Source organism: Antennarius striatus, chromosome 24, assembly GCF_040054535.1.
Source record: "Antennarius striatus isolate MH-2024 chromosome 24, ASM4005453v1, whole genome shotgun sequence".
NCBI lineage: Eukaryota > Metazoa > Chordata > Actinopteri > Lophiiformes > Antennariidae > Antennarius > Antennarius striatus.
The window spans coordinates 407,151-427,492 of NC_090799.1; the positions used below are offsets into that span (position 1 = coordinate 407,151).

General features: G+C 46.4%; 1 protein-coding gene across 1 annotated transcript; it reads left to right on the forward strand.

Moving 5' to 3' along the window:
- The first annotated feature begins 14,756 nt into the window (after positions 1 to 14,756).
- Positions 14,757 to 19,975, forward strand: mrps9 (mitochondrial ribosomal protein S9). Its single transcript, XM_068309460.1, has 11 exons — positions 14,757 to 14,868; positions 15,149 to 15,328; positions 16,761 to 16,823; positions 17,046 to 17,076; positions 17,167 to 17,246; positions 18,228 to 18,313; positions 18,380 to 18,455; positions 18,544 to 18,712; positions 18,804 to 18,912; positions 19,460 to 19,629; positions 19,705 to 19,975. The coding sequence occupies exons 1-11, from the start codon at positions 14,770 to 14,772 to the stop codon at positions 19,794 to 19,796; spliced, it is 1,155 nt and encodes a 384-aa protein (XP_068165561.1). The 5' UTR covers positions 14,757 to 14,769; the 3' UTR covers positions 19,797 to 19,975.
- The last annotated feature ends 367 nt before the right edge of the window (positions 19,976 to 20,342 follow it).

Genomic DNA, 20,342 nt, shown 5'->3' on the forward strand with positions numbered 1-20,342 from the left:
AGCTGGGGGGTTTTAATATTTTTTCTCTTCCCTTCAAAAAACAAAATATTCTCCCTTCATTTTTCTGTGTTTGATTGAAGAAACAAAGGAGCAGCATTTTGTATATTTAGAAATGGGACTGAACCGCCTTACCCCCCCCCCACCACCACCACCACCGACCCCCCCACCACCACCACCTTTCTCCCCCAGCCTCACAGTAACACAAGAGGAAAACTACAACAATAAGAGAGACATCCACGGAGCTTCCGTCGTCATTTCCAGCATCTTTTTTTCCTCTGAGATGGACTGCACACACACACACACACACACACACACACACACACACACACACACACACACACACACACACACACACACACACACACACACACACACACACGGAGGATTAAGGGTTTTTCTTTTTGTCACCGAGGCCCTCAAAGAGAACCAGGACCAGGACTTGATCTCAAAGATCTGTTCTCTCTCTCTCTCTTTTTTAATTAATATTATTATTATTATTATTTAAAGAACTTTGACTCCTGAAGGATTTTCTCCAATTTGTTTTTTTTTTGTTTTTCAGTAAATAGAGCATAAAGACGTTTGAAAAAGACTTCAACTGCACTTATTTGGAGAAAAAAAATCTGTTGCCAAGTGTGAGTGAGTGGGTGCTGTGGAAATATTAATGCTGCCCTTTCTAAGCAGTGTTCTTTGGTAGGTTTTAATAAACAAATCTCTGTAAAGCCGGCAATATAGATCACTCGATCAGATTCTGATCTGACTTATTTGCTTTATATTTTCATCGGAATTACTTGTTTTAAAATTTTATTCGGAATACATATGAATTATTCCAAACGGTAATTTATTTTTATTTCGTCCCCCCCCCTTCCAGGAACTTGTGTAAGGTGTTTTTTCCTCCTCTCCCTTGTTTGATTTCATTTTTTTCTTCCATCCTCTGTTGAATTTTTTTTTTTGTATTATCGTTTCTGAAGGAGCACAAATCACCGTGAGATGACCGTTGTTAGGTAATAAGGGTATATTTTGATGTGATCATTTGATTGTAATTTAATTTCAGTAGTGGTTCCGTACGAGCTGATTGAGACACAATAAATTTGTTAGAATGAAACGCAGTCATCTTGTCTTCTGAAATTTATAATTTCTCCCCGGGCTCGGGGGGGGGGTATTACCCCGGTGCTAGTTTTTGCTGCTCAGCAGCAGCTAATGAAGAAAATGGTGGACTATTTTGTCCCAGATGCGGGCTAATAATAACCTCCATTAGAATAAAGCAGAACAAAGGCTCTTTGTGTCAGAGGAACATGGTAATTAAAAGTAAAATATGTGGATTTTTTTATTTGCTGGTAAATAAAAATAAATAAACCTGCGCGTAAAAACAATTAACGCTTTAAGGTCTGGTGATGTCCGGTAGGCTGATCTGATCCTCACTCCTGCGTTCAGGTGGAGCGCGGTGTCGGTTGGAGGCCTAACCCTAATCTAACCCTAACCCTAATCTAACCCTAATCTAATCCTAATCCTACACATCAGATCGGCTGTTTGTTTACATCTGCTGCCTCTTGAGGCCTTGAGCAAAAAAATCCCACAGCCTCATCCCGCAGGAGGGACTTCAGGATTTTACGCACGAACTTTGGAGCAAAATCCACCAATACCTATGGAGCGCGTGCCCATATTCCTGCGTGTTACGTAATATTTACATCACGGAGACACAGACGTCATCATCAGGCTGTTTTATTAGCGCCTGATTCAGGAGCTCATCGATGTCATCTGCAAAATAATTGATTTGCGCTCATCGGAGGAGCAGCGGCTGTGTGGAGCTCAGGTGTGTGTTCCTGTCCAGGTGGAGCTCAGGTGTGTGTTCCTGTCCAGGTGGAGCTCAGGTGTGTGTTCCTGTCCAGGTGGAGCTCAGGTGTGTGTTCCTCTCGGGTGTGTGTCGGCTGACCGATGCGGGGCAGTGTGTCAGTGGGTGTATTGATCGTGGGAGTCCGGAGCTGGGCATCCTCTCCAAAGGGGGGCCGTTTGACGCGTCAGGCTAGGAGGGTGTGTGCAGATTAACGTCAAGGTCTCACCGTGTGCCAGGTGGACAGACCCCCCCATGACCGATCTGACATCCTGTCGTGGTGTTTTATCTCCAGGAGCTTCAGCTCTGGTGGATTTTTATTTCCGCGCCCAGACGCGGCTGGGAAAAAAAACTGTCTCAAACTTTCTTTTTTCTGTTTTTATTCTTCTTGCTGCTCGTCTATTCAGCAAAACTCAACAAAACGTGTCCTCGCGCTGCAGGATTTGAATTTCGCGGATGATTTCCCATACTAGTTGCTTAGCAACTGAATTCAATGATATAGAGAAGGGGGCATCATTTTTCTTTGTCTCCATTAGTGAAGTGGCAGCAGAGACGCGCTGCGTGCAGCAAAACTTTGGGTTTGGTGGTTTATTTGGTTATTTTTATTATTTGTGTTGATGATGTTTGACGACAGGAAGGTTCAGTTCAGAAGAAACGAAAAAAGCATCGAAATATTCTGTGACTGTTGGAAGAAGTGAAATAAAAATTTAAAAAAAGATAAATGCATAAAGCTCTACCTGCTCTAATTAATTATGCTGCTCTCTGCTAAAACCCAAAGTCACATGACGCACCAACATGTGTGTGTGTGTGTCTGTGTGTGTGTGTGTGTGTGTGTGTGTGTGTGTGTGTGTGTGTGTGTGTTTCGTATTGATTTTAGGACGCGCTGGTTTGAAGTCTTTTCTCCTCCAAACGGGACTTGAGGGAAAGGAAATAACGTTTAGTTCAAAAAACAAACTTTTATTGTTGACGTGTCACGTGACTGTCAACAACCACGTGACCCGTCAATGAGTGTCAGATGTAGAGAAATAACCTCTAACTGGTGCATCTTGTCTTCATGTGTTCATATTGTTGTATTTATTCTTTACACATTTCTGCTCACTTCTTTTCACCATAAATAATCACTAACACGGATTCAATCCTGTTTACACTCGTCACGGGACGTGAAATGAAGTCAAACCGATTCTCCTGTTGGATCAGATCCTCAGTTTTTCGGTGTCACTTTAAAACGACTCGGTGGTGTCAGGATCGTTGGAACGGAGGTTCAGACTGGATTCATCCACGTGTCGAGCGCATGAATATGGATCATTGTGAGCGGCTCTCCGCGGGGAGCCTTCCTCTGCCATCAGTTTATCTCTGCTGCACGAATAAAAGAACAAATCTTGTGTCTGCTCCTGACTCCCGATCATTATTATTATTATTATTATTATTGTTATTGTTATCATTAATATTATTGTTATTATTATTGTTATTATTATTATTATTATTCTTATTATTGTAAATATTATTATTGTTATTATTATTGTTATTGTTGTTATTATTATTAATGTTATTATTAATGTTATTTTACAGAGAGGAGAAAACCTGGCGATCAGGCTTCATCTGCGTTGTTTGTAATTGTGAAAAAAATCAATAAGAAAACTTCACAATTTCAAAAGATTTATCGACTACTTTTGTTGTCAGATTTATTTACTTGAATATTTTAATTTGCATCAAGTTTTCATTTAAATTAATTGTTTTTAATTCTGTGTGCGTCAATTTTTCACGACATTTGACTTTTATTATTCTTATTATTCCTATTATTCTTATTCTTATTAATCAATTCTTTTCACTATTACTATTAATATTATTACTACTACTATTATTATTATTATTATTATTATTATTATTATTATTATTATTAATATTAATATTAATATTATTTTTATTACTACCACTATTTTTTCCAGGTTGTATAAAATTGTGCATCACATTTAAGGGTTATTTTATCCTTAAGAACATAACGACCCAATCGAGCGCAGCATCCAAACAAAAGACAACAGCAGGCCTCCGTGAAAATAAAGATTATCAAGTCGTTTGAGTGGAAAGAGAAGAAGTAAAGAGAAGAAGAGGAGGGAAAGGAGAGGAGAGGAGGACGCTTTAAAATATGACGTGACTCTCGGGGGTTTCCTCTATAAATTGTGAAGGTCATGGTTTTGTGAGCAGGCGGGATGGAGAGGTAGAGGGGGGGTGGATGGAGTGTGAAGGCAGCTCAGACTCAGAGGTGAAGCTGCTCAGCATCTCATCCTGTCTGCGTTTCTTCTCCCTTGTCTTCAGAAGCGGCCTGAGTTCTACTCTGACTGATTCTGAGATCCTTCAGTGACGCGTTCGGGAACGGCTTGAACTGAGGGTTTACTTTGGATCACACATGAAATTAATAAGAAGAAAAACCTTAAACGTTGGCGATAAAATGATAAATCACATTTTCAGTTTTAAACTGGTTCCAAACGCGCAGAATTATTTTAGAAAATGGTTTAATTCCTCTTTATAATTACATTTATACTAAAGCTTGTGACTTTTGCTACAAAAACAAATTTAATATTTCACTTTATATTCCCGTTGTTGTGAAATAAATATATGTAATGATATATATATAATAATTACGTAGAATTAAAATAAAGCTGCCAGATCTTTCTGCGCCGTTTCCACTATCACGGTTTTAACTCGCTGTTCGGAGTAACTTCATGAACACGATTGTATTTTTTTCTTCTCCCATTCACACCGCAGGGTTGTGTGTTTTCTGATAAAAGTTCCCTGGTCGTAGAAATAATTCTAGTCACACATCTCTGCACGCATTAGAGAAATAGAAGCAGAATAAATCAGACATTTAATTATTTGTGTCATTTATTTCCATCTCTGTGAGGTTCGGGTTCAGCTCGGACACTTTAACGGTTGTGTTCAAAATTATTGTTTCAGACAAAATCTGTCTGTTCGGAGGGAAAGTTTCAGCAGAAATAAACCAAGAAACATCCGTTGTAAAGCTAAATGTTGTAGATATTAATATATTAGAATTAGATTAGAATATTCCTAAATAATAATATTTACACACACACATATATATACATATATATATATGTGTGTGTGTGTCTATATATATATATATATATATATATATATATATATATATATATATATATATATATATATATATATATATAATTAATCAGTAAATCAAATATTGACTTTAAATTCCCATCCTTCTCGATGAAACGCTCAGCGGTGATTTCCAGTTTCCCTGACCCTACAGCGCCACCCGGTGGTCGTTCAACCCCAGTTAGACTTTAAACTGTCATTATCTGTTTTAGGATCAATTGCCTTCATCATCAACAATCAATATAACAATATACTATTTGAAGTATTAGATTAGAGGTTTTTTTTAACAGTTTAACAGCTGCTTCTGGATTTGTTCCACATCTTTCCTGTAATTTGTTTTTTTGTTTGTTGTGATTCATCGCTTCGTGGCAGATCGATCACATGACTTCTGAATTTTATTTCAGAGGCCGATCAGCTGCACAATCATCATCATCATCATCATCTTCATCACTCTGTCAGAAATCTCCAGACGTCCCACCAGCTGAAGATAAAAGCCAGCGGTTTGTGACCTCAGACGACGCGGTCGGTTTGAAGCATCAGAGCACCAGAAGAAGAAATTTGAAATGAAATGAAAAAGCCTCCATTTGGAGCGACGCTCGTCTGTGTGGAAACCCGTCCCACGGCTCCTCGTTGGGTTTGGAGGAAAACCTCCGTCTGAACAGCTCCTCTTTTGTTCTGCTGACACCAGAGAGGGACTTTTCTTCTCGCTGTGGTTTGGTCCTCTTAGCAGGAATGCAGGATGGATCCAGATGTTTGTTTCAAAGAGCAGACGTCCTCCCGTCCGTCTGGGGGTGAGGCTGGCAGGAGCTCAGGTGTGTCTTCTGCTGAACGCCTCGCTTTGTGGATGTGAAGCCAGGAGTCCATCACGTGTGTCCAGGCTGACTATGTTCCTGTGTTCTCTGGAGGTTCTCCCACCCCTCTGGTTTCTCCACATCACCTCAGCAGCTCCACCCAGAGCCTGGAGCCGTTTGAAGACCCGATAGACCCAAGAACCTGTTCAGGGACCTCCAACAGTTTCCTGCAGGACTCTTTTGTCTCCCATCCAGCCCGAGCATCTTTCATCTGGGCTGTCTCTCATTTCACCCCCGGGGAGGGGGGGAGTTAAAAGATGCCAGGCCCCTGCTTTATTGGTTGCCATGGAAACCAGGAAGCTAGTTAGCGATCTTTCACGTGTGATACGAGAGAAGGCCTTTCAGTCGGCGCACACGCGTGTTCGGAGAGCTTTGAACAAAAGCTGTGACACCTCTTGAGGGGTATTTAGCAACCGAAGCTACACTTTGTTGGTGTTGATGGTGTCTGTTATCACTCCTGTGGGGGCCGGGGCCACCAGGTGGCCCCCTGTTGGATCTTACCTGCTATATTCCAGGTGCAGAAGAATAAGTTACACCACTGAGTTCGGTAGAAGTCTACAAAGAGGACAGTCTTGTGATCAAAAATGCAAATTTTTGATAGCAAGTTCCTGTTCCTACGTCTGAGTTACGTTTCAGGGAAACTCCCATGTGGAGCGTTTCTGCACGCATCAAATAAATAAAGTTGCAAAAAAAGAAGCCGTGCATCAAATAAAAATATTTGTCAGGACTGAGAAGCATCGGTGGCACGAGTCCATGAAGTTGTCTTTGAACAAATTGTAAGGGTAAGTGCGCCATGTGATGTAAAACTTCTCGGTGCTTACCCATAATCCCTCTCAACCGTGATTTGAACCCAGCTCCACCTCGGCCGCATCAAGCAGCGCGAGCTTGGCTGCCTCCGACGCCTCGTGTCAAGAAGCTGGTCAGCGTTTCAAAGCGCTGCGAACATTCGCCGAGACGGACGCCCACAGCCGCCGACGGACCGATGCCAACAACCGCTGCTTGTGTTGGCGCCGAGGACGCCGTACAGACGGATTCACAAGTTGCCAAGTAATGACTTTGTAACCTCAAAAAAGTAGAAAAGAAGAAGAGATCCTCTAAAGACGTGCCAGGAATCTGCTCATGAGCACAAACACGAGGAGGAGGATCGATGTGCGAGCAGATATGTTTGAGGTTGGAGCTAAAAGGTAGCGGTGAGGACGGCGTTCTGGGGTTCAGCCGCTGACGTTCAACCACCTGACGGGGGATCAGCATTAAACACGTTTGTTGTCTGTGAACGTCCTCCACCGGCCAGCGTCCTGGGGGGTGATGGATCTCAGCGGCGTGACGGATCAATGGTGGGGGGGGGCGTAGGCAGGGGTCGGTCCTCAAGGGTCCGTCGGGGACGTCTCTGCAGCCCGCCGACCGACCGACCGGCCGCCAACTTTGGGTCAGCTCATGTCCCAGCAGGCCGTTCTCTCTCTCTGGCAGCCGTTACCAAGGTGACAGCGTGTCAGCACAGCCCTGCGTCGCCGCCGAGGGCAGGAGGGTGAGGCGGGGGGGCGAGCAGGGAGCCCGATGCATCACCGGCTCTGATGGGTTTGTCAATATTGCTTAGATCCAGGGGGAGACGGCCCCGTGTTGACACACAGTTGGCCCCTCCAACGGGGCAACACACACACACACACACACACACACACACACACACACACACACACACACACACACACACACACACACACACACACACACACATAAGCATCCTTAGAAAACCAGTCCTACAAGACTACGAAATATACGGCCAAACTGTTCGAGGCACGCTAACGCTAGCTAACAGCCAGAACAACATGATCGATTGGCAGATAGTTCCATACACATTTAGTGTAGCGGGTTAGCTTAGCATCGACAGACTGGTTACGTGGGCTGTGGTTAGGGTTAGTCGTCGTTCAGACGGGGGGACTCAAAAGACGCCAACTTGGGCGAGTCTTAGAACCGGAGGGCGACGTCATCCGTCCACCCGAGAGGTTTGAAGCTTTGGATTCACACCTGAAAACACGCTAACATCCGGGGGGGTATTGTGTTCATTATGTTCACACAAACAGCCACTAAACCCCCCCACAGGCTGGTTGTTGGGGGCGAGGCCACGCATGGACGCCTGGATTAAGCCGCCGGTGTCGGAGTCGAGCTCCAGCTAGCAGATAAAGCCAACGCGGCGCTGAAGGACCGGAGAGGAAGACGAGAGGGACGGGAAAGCACGCCCGGGCCATCTGACTCTGTATCTCATTAACCAAAGCCAGACGGGGGGGTTGGAAAGCAGCGTCGCCCCCGTGGGGCTGGATGGGTAACCATTTCTAGGCTGTGGGTTTAATGGATTACCAATGATCGGCCACAGGTATGTCAGAGTTAGGCATTAGCGGCAGGAGCTGGGAATGAGATCATTTTCTAATCCGACTATTTCCTTGAGCCCCCACTTTGATGCAAGGGGGGGCATGTTTGGACGCAAAGCAGCTGCTGTTTGTAACATACATGGGGAGGGAAAGGTTTACAGGTGATCGGGCGCCGCTATCTCCAACGGAGGGAAGGTGTGACGAGCGCTCGTGATTCCTCTACATCCCATCTGACCAATCCTCTTAGCGAGAGGGACTTGAGCTCTGCCCTCCCCAGGAAGATTTTATTCCCCCCTGTCAATGTTTAATGCCCAAAGGAGGTAGAAGTGAGGGGTAACGGGGTAGCCTCGAGCAATTTCTCGCGGTTGTTTTTGTAACTATACGGCGACGTCTCCTGCAACGCCCCCCCCCACACACACACACACACACACAGGAAGTGCTAGCTTTAGCAAAGTGAATTCTGCTTTAGAGGAGAGCACACGTAGCGTCTTTACGTTAGCAAACACAAAGGCTGCTTGCACTCGAACACGGGGCGGCGCCGTTTAAAAGCTTTGCTCTGAAATAAAAGTAATTAATTGGTGTTATACACCGAGGACGTAATTATCTTTTCCAGTAACTGGCACATATTTAATTACCAGTAATTGTTCCCCCAGCCTTGTTCAGAAGTGTTGCATGCCAGACAGTTGTGATATATTATACACTAATCCTGCACTTGATACTCAGTCAATTAGGAAGTGTGTGTCAGAGAGCGATCATGTAAACAGCGTCGTGAGGAACACACACATCCTTCAAGGCGACGCCGATGTGGGCTTCAGGTGGCGTCCTCCTCCGGGGTGGGGGGGTTGGGATCCCTACCTATCCCGTTCCTTCCCGAGGTGTTAATCTCTGCCAGATTGGAGGAAAGTAATCTGAGATCATTCTGCACCAACAGGCTGCGGATACTGATTAACACGGGGGCAGGAGGCGGCGGGGGCTACTTTCTAGCCGAGTCCCATTTAAAAAAGAGCGTCGGGGGCTAAATTTACTCCCATGTGCCTTGGGGTGTAAGTGTGTGTGGACGGGTAGGGGCCGCAGAGGGGCCCTTGAACATGAGAACAGGGTTTAATAAGTAAACAGGAGAGGCAGAACGGCGTCTGATCGGGGCTTATTTGCCCCGGCTACGAGCTGATTAGCCCCGCCGATTGTAGCTTGTAATTGCACTGCCTCGACCCCCTCCAGGCAAATATTAGATTTTAGTGGTTTAACCTTTTCAGTCGTCAGAGCCGGGGTTTAAATTGCCCAGCCAGATGTTAAGCACCCCAGTGGTCGTCTGATCAGCGGGGGTGGGGCACCTTTTCCCGTTTCAATAGCCTCTCGATGTCCCGGCGCCTTCAGGCTGATTTCTGGAGCGTTTCCTTCCTCCAGAATCGTCTTGAACCCGATCCTCATCCCGACCTCTGATGTCAGGTCCCTCAAAATCAGCCCGATCGCTGTCATTAGAGGGAACAGATGATCAATGGGGGGGGGGTTCAATGGGAGATATTAACCCGGAGGGGAGTGTCCCTCACCTCAGTCAGGCTGGGGGGGTTTCACCTGGGAGATCTGTTCCTGGAACGATTGGGAAAAGGGGGCGTTTAGAACAAATGTGTAAGAATCTGGGTTGTAAATGTTCCTAGAATGTTCAAAAAAGCCTGAAAACGTCTGCGGACAGAATTTTATTTACTGAATTCATTTTATTTTCAGGAGGAAGACGCCTGTTTAAAACGGAGAGAAACAACGGGAAGTGAACGGCCTCGCATTCCCACGTTTCAAAGCGAACGTGAGGCTGGGATCGCCGGGCGGTGGTTCAACACGCTCCCGAGATAAAAGCGTTGTTTCCATCACGTCCTTCAGATTGATGGACGCTCCAGCGTCCGTCCAGATGGAATGGAAACAACATGAAGACATTCCCGGAGCTGAATTCCCCCAGAAGCCTTCAGATCTGACATCTCAAACATTCACCCAGAAATGTGAAGCCCCCCCCCCACCGCCAGCAAACAGCTGGGCCTGGTTTCAATCAGTCTTCTTGGTCTCATCGCAGCCAAAAACCTGAATCCTGATCCGCTCCAAACCCCCGTCTGCAGCGAGGAGAGGTCAGGAGCGTCCACACGCGTGTTCTGACCCGCTTCCAGGGCGTGTTCTCCCTCACACGTGATCTACATCTGTAGGTCTTCTGTGTTTCAGATTGAGCCCGTTACGGGGGACACTTCTACACGGGACAGGACCTAGAGGGTGGATGTGGGGGGGTGACAGAGGAAGTTTTTCTTGGGTCGTTCCCACCCGTTTTGCAGATCTCGTGTTTCTTCCCATCCAGCCTCGGATCCAGATCCTCTTCCCCCTCCCAACGGTGCCGGGCAGGGCAGTCATGTCTCCAGACCCCCCCCCTTTACCCCCGCCTGTAATAGTTTCCTTCCTCCCCAAGCATCTCGCCTGAGAAAGAGTGGAATGAAGACGGGGAGGAAGAGAGTCATCGTTTCATCTGAGGATGGACTGAAGTAACCCTTCAGCTGGGGGAAACTCAATACTGCCCCCAGCCCGGAGTCTGAGAGGGCAAAGGGAGAATGGGTGGGGGGCAAAGTGGTTCCATGTGAGAGATGGAAGGGAAGTCTGGGAAAGACGGGGATCGACACCCTGAACACCCCCGGCTTGGACCCCCCCCCTCCGTCCTCCGGTCTGGACCCGGGCCTAAATCCTAGTCTAGATCAGAAATAGTTTTACCCTTCGTTCCGTGTTCCCAGTCTATTCCCAGTCTATCCCCAGTCTATTCCCAGTCTATTCCCAGTCTATTCCCAGTCTACTCCCAGTCTATTCCCAGTCTATTCCCAGTCTATTCCCAGTCTACTCCCAGTCTATTCCCAATCTATTCCCAATCTATTCCCAGTCTATTCCCAATCTATTCCCAATCTATTCCCAGTCTATCCCCAGTCTATCCCCAGTCTATTCCCAGTCTATTCCCAGTCTATCCCCAGTCTATTCCCAGTCTATTCCCAGTCTATCCCCAGTCTATTCCCAGTCTATTCCCAATCTATTCCCAGTCTATTCCCAGTCTATTCCCAGTCTATCCCCAGTCTATTCCCAATCTATTCCCAATCTATTCCCAGTCTATCCCCAGTCTATTCCCAGTCTATTCCCAGTCTATTCCCAGTCTACTCCCAGTCTATTCCCAGTCTACTCCCAGTCTATCCCCAGTCTATTCCCAGTCTATTCCCAGTCTATTCCCAGTCTATTCCCTATCTATTCCCAGTCTATTCCCAGTCTATTCCCAGTCTATTCCCAGTCTCCTCCCATCACATCCATTTATCTGCGTCCATCTAATTCCCAGAGCCTCTTCATTATATTCAGCTCTGTGTGATTCCATTAGACTCAGTCACAGTCGGCTCGCTGCATTCCACCTGACTGTCTCCCCCACATACCCCCACACCCCCCCACCCTGAACCTGCTGGTGCAACAGCAGCAGCCCCCCCCCCCCCCCCAGGAGGACAGACCTGATATCTGCAGAGATCTACGGCCGCCGCCCGATCTGTTACACGCCCCGTTCATTTCACGCGCTGCCAGAAGTGTTTGTGATTATCCTGATGCTGATGAGGGCCGATCCACAGGTAACCCACGGCAACGCAGCTGTTTAACGCACCTCAGCAGAACGTCTCCATCCATTACCAGCAGCAAATTAATTTACACTCAATGACCACACTTGTTGATAAAACAACAAATTGGTGTGTGTGTGTGTGTGTGTGTGTGTGTGTGTGTGTGTGTGTGTGTGTGTGTGTGTGTGTGTGTGTGTGTGTGTGTGTGTGTGTGTGTGTGTGTGTGTGTGTGTGTGTGGTAAACGAGTGATGTGCTACGCCTCAGAGCGCCGTCAGGGATTTCTCATCTCCCTCCACACACACACACACACACACACACACACACACACACACACACACACACACACACACACACACACACACACACACACACACACACACACACACACACACACACACACACAGAGATAACTTTGGGTTCATTGAGTGGTGACACACTGTTAGTTTATTGTGGTGATAATATGAGTGGCAGTGCTCAGTGTCACACACACACACACACACACACACACACACACACACACACACACACACACACACACACACACACACACACACACACACACACACGGCGTGATTTTAACCACAATTTAAAGCAACAGGAAGAGTTTTAATCCACTAATAGGAGCAGAACAACAACAACAAATTGGGATTATGAACAGGAATAAGAACAGTTTCAGATTAATGACAAAGAGAAGGGAATAGTCTAATAAAAGCAGAAATGAGAAAGCAGAGGAATAAAGAAATGGAAGAAGATTGATTTATAGTCTATTCCTGCATATCCAAACAGATAAAACTACATTTCTTCCATTTGAAGTTGAATTTGAACGGGAATCCTGATCGTCTTTTATTTTGAAAGGCGCAACATTTTCAGGAATGCACTTCCTGGATGGGATCAAATAAAACAAACCCATTTCAGACGTCTTGATTTCTGCATTGGCGCCTTAAAAAAAGACTTTTCTGCATGTGATGCGTGTGAGATCACGTCCAACACACGACAGAGTAAATAAATTCGCTTTAATGGACTGAATGAGCAAAGTGTCCCTTTGAGTCCCGTGTTTGTGGAGCCATAATGGATTCTTTAGAGCCCTGAATGGTTTATAGGCATGACAGCCATGTTTGAGCACGATGGGCTTATCCCTACGCGCGGCGCTAAGGATATTAGGGAATCAGGATAAAGCAGCGTGGAGATGATGACTGGAGCAAAGCCTCCGCTCGCCCCATTATAAGCCCTCAATTCTCCAGGAAAAGAGGGGGCAGGAGCAGACTCGGCTCCACGGGGCCACAGTCCCCGTTATTTGGTGCTCATCTCTATTTCAGCTGTACAATTAAAAAGATGTCGCCCCGTCTGAGGGTTGGGGGATTGTGGGGGGGTTGCCTCTGGGATCTGCTGGATGAGACCCAGACCCCCGTCTCGTGACGCGTTTCAACGCGTTTGTTCATTTGTCCTGTTTCAGTAATGAATGTCTTCTCATCGCTTTGCATTCATCAAGCTGCCCCGACCAACACGAACACCTCCACCCCGATCCACCCCCGGCTGGACTGTCAGGGACAGGCCGGGGCAGAAGGGTGATTTATGTGCCACCTCTCACCCCCCACTGTAAATTACAGACCATGGGTCGAAACTATTTTTCTTGGTGAGCAGAAGCATGCTTGTGGCTAAAAAACAGGCCAAACACAGTTTATCATCCGCCTGACGACGCCCCCCCCCGGGCAAATTAACCACACGGTCACATCGACTGGCACAGGCCAGAGTCGGTGCCCCTTCACTGTGATTAATCTGCTCCTGCTCCTGTTCCAACTCTATCAAAGTGATCGCAGTGAAGACACAGCATTGATCAGTCACAACACAGGGCCGCAGTGGAAACACACACACACACACACACACACACACACACACACACACACACACACACACACACACACACACACACACACTGGAATGATGTCAGTGTGTGCGGGACCTTTCACTGAGAAGGTAGGACAATGTTTTCCATCAAAAAGGTCTGGATTTATGAGAACATGCAGAAATAAAATAAAAAAAGGAAATTAAATTTGTATTCAAATCTGTATGAGATTAGAAGACAAAACACAAAATTACTTTTCATAGAATCCTGATTAGTTTTTTGATTTCGTTCATCTTTAAATATGTCGTCCCTCATTTTATCCAACAAATTCAAAATTTGAAGCCGTATTGATTGACTGTCAGAGATTGTTTCTTTCTCATTTATACCATAAAATAAAGAATATAGTATTTTAATCTACTTGGGATGAGGTCATTTAACGTCATGTTATGCATCCACATGATTAGTTTTCGCATGTGGGTTAATATTCATTCAAATAACTTTATTTAATCCCCAACAGGCAATACAAAGGTAAAAAATGAAGTAAACTTAACGTCAGGTTGATGAGTTATGTTACTTTAAAACAACAGACTATATGGTAATGCAAAATAGAAATGTAATATAGAGAATTGGTTGAAATCATCCATCTCTGCACTTCCGTCATTGACTGCAACACAAATACAAAACAATCTGCTTTACGTGTAGCCTTGCCAGCATGTTTGGCAGACAATAACTGGCTGTTTTCCCTTTTTATGGTGTTATTACTAATAAATTACGTGGTTTTAAATCCCGTGCCGTGACAGTTCCTGAACGCCTGTTACTGTCTGTGGTTTTATATTTCTTAAATGGCATTCACATCCATTTCTGCTTTATTTAATTGTAGATGTGTGCATTTAATTAGACATTTTTATTGGATGTCTCGCTGTGTGGAACTCAGTCTGTCGTCTGTATCGCCAATAAAAAAATAAATCAACACATTTTTATTTTCATTTTCGTATTTATAGACACACTATTAACACCACTAATCAACAACAACAAAAATAACAACGATTTTCTAAATTTTTCTGTCCTTATTTTAAAATATTTATCGATATTGATTATGGCGCGTGTCTCTGACGTAACTTCCGCCTCTACGTCACTGCTGCCCAAAAAAAAATGGCGGCGCCCTGCCCGAGAACCCTCGGATCGTTTTTAGCTAAATTCGGGGCTTGTAGCTCCGGTTTAACCGCCGTTTCGTCACAGATAAGCCGACAGGTAACGTTTGAGTCAGTATTTATAAATAATTATCAGTTTCCTGTGTAAAAGAACCGGAAGTCGTAGAAAACTACACTTCGCTAAGGCTAACGTCCTTGGGTTAGCATCATGTCTACCGTGACAGATACCTGGGAACAATCACCCCCAGCTGTGGTTAGTGGGGCAAATGCGTGGCAGATAATAAAACACTTTAATATAAGTGTTGGACATTATTTCTGGCCAGCTAGCTTCATCTCGCTGCCAGTACGTCTCATTAATAACGGCGCTCGTCCGTCTCCAGGTGCTGATCCGGCGGGTGGGTGTGAGCGCTGCCCTCCCCGGGAAGAACATGGCCAAAGGGCCGGAACGATACTCGGTGGAGTTCATCAGGAAGAAGGTGGAGGAGTTCGACATCGGGAAAAGACGTCTGGCCAACATGATGGGAGAAGATCCGGAGACGTTCACCCAGGAGGACGTGGACGTGAGTCTCACAAGACTTTGACTTCTGTTGTCTCTGATGTATTTATTATTATCATTATTATTATCATTATAATTATCATTATTATTATCATTATTATTATCATTATTATTATTATCATTATTATTATCATTATCATTATTATTATTATCATTATTATTATCATTATTATTATTATTATCATTATTATTATCATTATTATTATCATTATTATCATTATTATTATGATCCTGATGTGTGTGGATTTATCATTATTATCATTATTATTATTATTATCATTATTATTATTATTATCATTATTATTATCATTATTATTATTATTATTATTATCATTATTATTATTATCATTATTATCATTATTATTATTATTATCCTGATGTGTGGATTTATTATTATCATTATTATTATCATTATTATCATTATTATTATCCTGATGGGGGTGAATTTATTATTATTATTATTATTGTTCTCCTTTGTCTCTATGTTTGTGCCTCCATTCTGATGTGCTTTAAGTCAGATCAGATGAACACCAGAGTCATTTTCCTGCCTCGTTGTCATTTGTATCATAATCAATGTCAGATAAATGATCAATCGGATGCCCCGTGATTAGTTTCAGTCTGTCGGATCGGATCTGCTTTGTCTGGAACGTCTGTCGCCTCTGTCATTATTATCATGGATGTTATCGTCAGGCAGCAGCGATGGGACACACACACACACACACACACACACAAACACACACACACACACACACACACACACACACACACACACACACACACACACAGATGTTAATTCCAGTTTTTGGCAAATCGCTCCCCTGACCATTTAGCTCAGTTTTCGCCTCATCCAGTCCCCAGTGTCGATCGGCGGTAATGAAGAGAGCTGTTGGCGTCAGACTGTGAAAGCCGAAGCGACGGCCGGCGGCTCAAACACCCGCTTGGAAGGGAAGGGGAAAATCTGGGGAGACTGGGGGGTCCAGGGAGAGAACGATCCCGGAGCGTTCAGGTGTGGCTGTGATGAGGCCCGGGAAAATCAGGAGGATGTTTACAGTCAGGGGATAAATGGAACCTGGCCACAGACCCAGGAGGAGCTCAGACGATATTTAAACAATACACACACACACACACACACACACACACACACACACACACACACACACACACACACACACACACTTCTGATTTCCGTAGTTTTGACAACCTCAGAGGCAACAACCTGCTGTGTCCTCACAGCAGCTGCTGCCTCCCTAATTCAGCTGACAGAGGAGGAGGAGGCGCTCCGGCGCCACCTGCTGATGACACGCCCACAGAGCACAGGGTGAACCCGGTCTGAACCGTCCGGCTCGTCTTCTGCTCGCCGTCGGCTCGCATCGCTTCTGTGTGTGTGTCTGTCATCCGTCATCTCACCTTGTTTCTGTGTGTCTTCTCACCCACAGAGGTGCATCACTTACCTCTTCCCCTCCGGCCTGTTTGAGAAGAAGGCCCGCCCCCTAATGAAGGTGCGTCCGCCATTGGCTTGTGGGAAAGTTTAAAGGTCACACATTCCTGTATGTGTTTTTGTTGCTCCCGGGTGAATAATTTCCAGTAGCTGGACTTTCTGACCTGAGGGGGTAAATTCGGTGTCACTCGTTACTCATTGGCTGCTCAGTGGGGCGTGATGACTCAGCAGGACTTAGAGAACGTGCTGGGTCATGATCTGACGTCCTCCGTTCTCATTCCAGCATCCAGATGAAATATTTCCAAAGCAGAAAGGTTTGTGTGTTTTTGTTTGTCTAGTTTTTTTAAGTGTTTCCTGTGACCTGATTGGTCTGTGACCTTTAACCCCTGTCCTGTCTGTTAAAGAGGCCCAGTGGGGGAAGGACGGCCGGCCGTTCCACTTCCTGTTCTACACCGGGAAACCGCTCTACTACTCCCTGATGCACGTGAGTGTTGCTTCAACGCCAGGAAGTGTTCACCTGCTGGAACCCCTCGTTCCTCACCCCCCCCACACACACAGATACACCTGAATAGAAGGGTGGGGATGAGACAGAGGCAGGGATGGCCGTTCTCTGGTGCCCCTCACCTTATGACTCCATCTCAACAGATGTAGCCACCCCCCCACACACTGTCCTGGTCCTTCCAGCCAATCGGTGCTGTTACTCCTCACCATCGTAGCTGCTGTTTGAGCATGTCACCTTTTTTACTGATTTTCTATTCTACCTTTATTTAACAAAGAAAATTAGCTACGCTTGATGTTTGTTTGATTTTTAATACCCCCCCGTACAGCCCCCCCCCCCCAGTCGGAGTGGCAGTGGATTAGACACACTCTATCCAGAAGGAATTAAACATCTGGTGAATAATTGACGGGGAAATGAGTTCTCACCCAGGAGCTGGGGGGGGGGGCTTAGAGACGTGACCGGCGTGCCCCCCCCACCCTCCCTCCATCTGTCTCCTCCATGACCCCCCCCCAGTAATGTTATTCCCAATGCACCTAATGAGGACTGAGCCCTGAAATCGTCCCGTCGTTTCTCACGTCGCCCTGACAGGAGCCCGATTGAGTTCAGCGGAGTATCTGTGAGGGAGGGGGGAATCTGTGAGGGAGGGGGGCATTCATTTCACAAGAATCATTATGATCCCAAATGCAAATAAAAGAAGCAAATCTGATTGGATGACGTTTTTTCGATCAATTTTTCCAAACTGAAACGTTTCGTTTGAACGACTGGGGGTGGAGCTGGACTCTTGGCTTCGGTCAGTCACTTCCTGTCAGTCACTTCCTGTCAGTCACTTCCTGTCAGTCACATCCTGTCAGTTACTTCCTGTCAGTCACATCCTGTCAGTTACTTCCTGTCCTTCTCAGGGCGCTGCTTCGTCACGTATTGACGGCGTTTGATTGAACCCTTTTGTCTGATTGGTGAACGTTTCAGGAAACGTACGGTAAAATCATGGCGCTGGAGGCGTACCAGGACCGTCTGCGGGACAAGCAGCTCTTCGACAAGGACTTCAAGCGGATGTGAGTAGAAGTTCACGTCTGCCGCTCTCTGATTGGATGTGGACTGACCCCTCTGCCCCCCATCAGCTCCGCCGGCACCAGCAGGTGGGTGAATCAGCACGAATTCCACGCGCTGCTGCTGGAGAACATCAGCCCCCAGGACGTAAGAAGCCTTCCCCTCCCTCCTCTTCTTCGCTGTCTGCCACGCCCTTCCAATGCTTGACCAATGCGGCGCTGATGTTCCCCCCCAGTACAGCTACTTCATCCAGCTGATGGAGCGCCTGCTGGCGATGCCCTACAGCGCCCTGGAGGAGGAGTTCGTGCTGCGTTACCGCCAGCAGCTGGAGGTGCAGTCGATGAAGGAGAGAGCGCCGCCGCTGCAGCAGGACCACCGGGGCGTGGCCTTCAGCACCGCCCAGGGTAGCTCCGCCTCATGGTCCACCATTCACTCACTATTCACAATTTCGTGGCCTTTTTGTGTGATTGTCGGATAAATGCCCCCCCCCCCCAGGTCGGAGGAAGTCGGCCACCTCCTCCGTCGTTCTTCGTGACGGCGGCTCCGGACGCGTCACCATCAACGGCAAAGAAATGATCGAGTACTTCTCCGTCCTGCAGGACAGGTAGGAGCATCGCCCCCCCCGGGGCAGTTCCTGGAAAAATGCAAGACGTGTTTTCCCCTCCTCCAACCCCCCCAAAAAAATATTCACAAGCAGCTTTTTCTCTCCACGCCGTGCCTGTTTTTTATTTATCTCTGTGTAGTGAGTTAATTACACAGTTGAGTGGTTGTGTGTGTGTGTGTGTGTGTGTGTGTGTGTGTGTGTGTGTGTGTGTTTGTGTGTGTGTGTGTGTGTGTGTGTGTGTGTGTGTGTGTGAGACGCCGGGCTGTGATTGGAGCAGAGGTGACAGGTGACTCTGTCAGCAGCCGCGGGCGTTCAGGCCGAGACGCCATCAGGAAACGCCGCCTCATCCTGTTGTTGCTGAGTCAGACGTCGCTCTGAGATAAAACCCCTTTTCACCGCCCCCGTCTGCAGAACCAACCAACCGCACGTTAAATTAGCGAAGCCGCGCGGCGTTGATACGGCGATCTGTTAAAGCGTTTCATTCTTTTACCTTTTTTTTTTCAATTAATTCCACTCCTTTTTCTTTTTCTAACCCCCCCCCCCCAAGGGAGCAGCTGATGTTCCCGTTTCAGTTCACGGGCATGCTGGGACGCTTTGACCTGGAGTGCACCGTGGACGGTGGCGGGCGGTCCGGCCAGGCGGGGGCGCTGCGACTCGCCATCTCTCTGGCGCTGCTCAGCTTCCTGCCGGAGGGAGAGAGGGAGCTGATGAGACAAGGTGAGGGGGGGGTCACAGATGGAGGGGTCAGCTCCTCCGTGAGGCGTCCGGGTTCATAACTCTCTCTCCTCGCAGCGGGACTGCTGACCCCTGACCCCAGAGTGAGGGAGAGGGACAAGCCGGGCCAGGCGGGCGCACGAAAGAAGTTCACCTGGACTAAACGCTGATGAGGAGGAACGCCGAAGTCGAGCCTTCAGTGGGACCTGATGGTGACGTCATCAGGTTCTGAATGAGTTTCTCTCAGGCCGCCATGTTTCATCGGAGCTGCAGTGACTCTGTTCAGCCACTAGATGGCAGCGTGCGTCTAGGAATAAATTAAAATGTATTATCTGTATATTAAATACTTTTTTTCACATAAAAATACTACTGTTGTGTGTTTTTTTTAAATGTTCTTGTTTGTTATTATGGGATTGAACTATTCTACATGATTTCTGCTCATTTTCAAGAAAATCTTCAAATTTATTATCGTTTCTGTTAATTATAATCATTCGGTTTATTTAAATCTAGATTATTGATAATAATTTATTAAGAACTATTTAAAGAACTGTTTTGCGGCTCGTCTTTTCTTTTCCCTGTGATTGCGGGCTTCGACCACCAGATGTCGCTGGAGGCTCATGAACGCCGAAGGCGGCGTTTCTTTTCCAGTTCCGTCTCCATCTGTTCAGAACAATGATCTGACTGTTTGGAGGTAAACTATAAAATCTCGCAGCCAC

Excerpts from the sequence above, each read along its gene's own strand:
- mrps9 (XM_068309460.1), top strand. The coding sequence starts at position 14,770 with ATGGCGGCGCCCTGCCCGAGAACCCTCGGATCGTTTTTAGCTAAATTC. Across the intron at positions 14,869-15,148 it reads CGTCACAGATAAGCCGACAG|GTGCTGATCCGGCGGGTGGG; the intron begins GTAACGTTTGAG and ends GTCCGTCTCCAG. Across the intron at positions 17,077-17,166 it reads AATATTTCCAAAGCAGAAAG|AGGCCCAGTGGGGGAAGGAC; the intron begins GTTTGTGTGTTT and ends TGTCTGTTAAAG.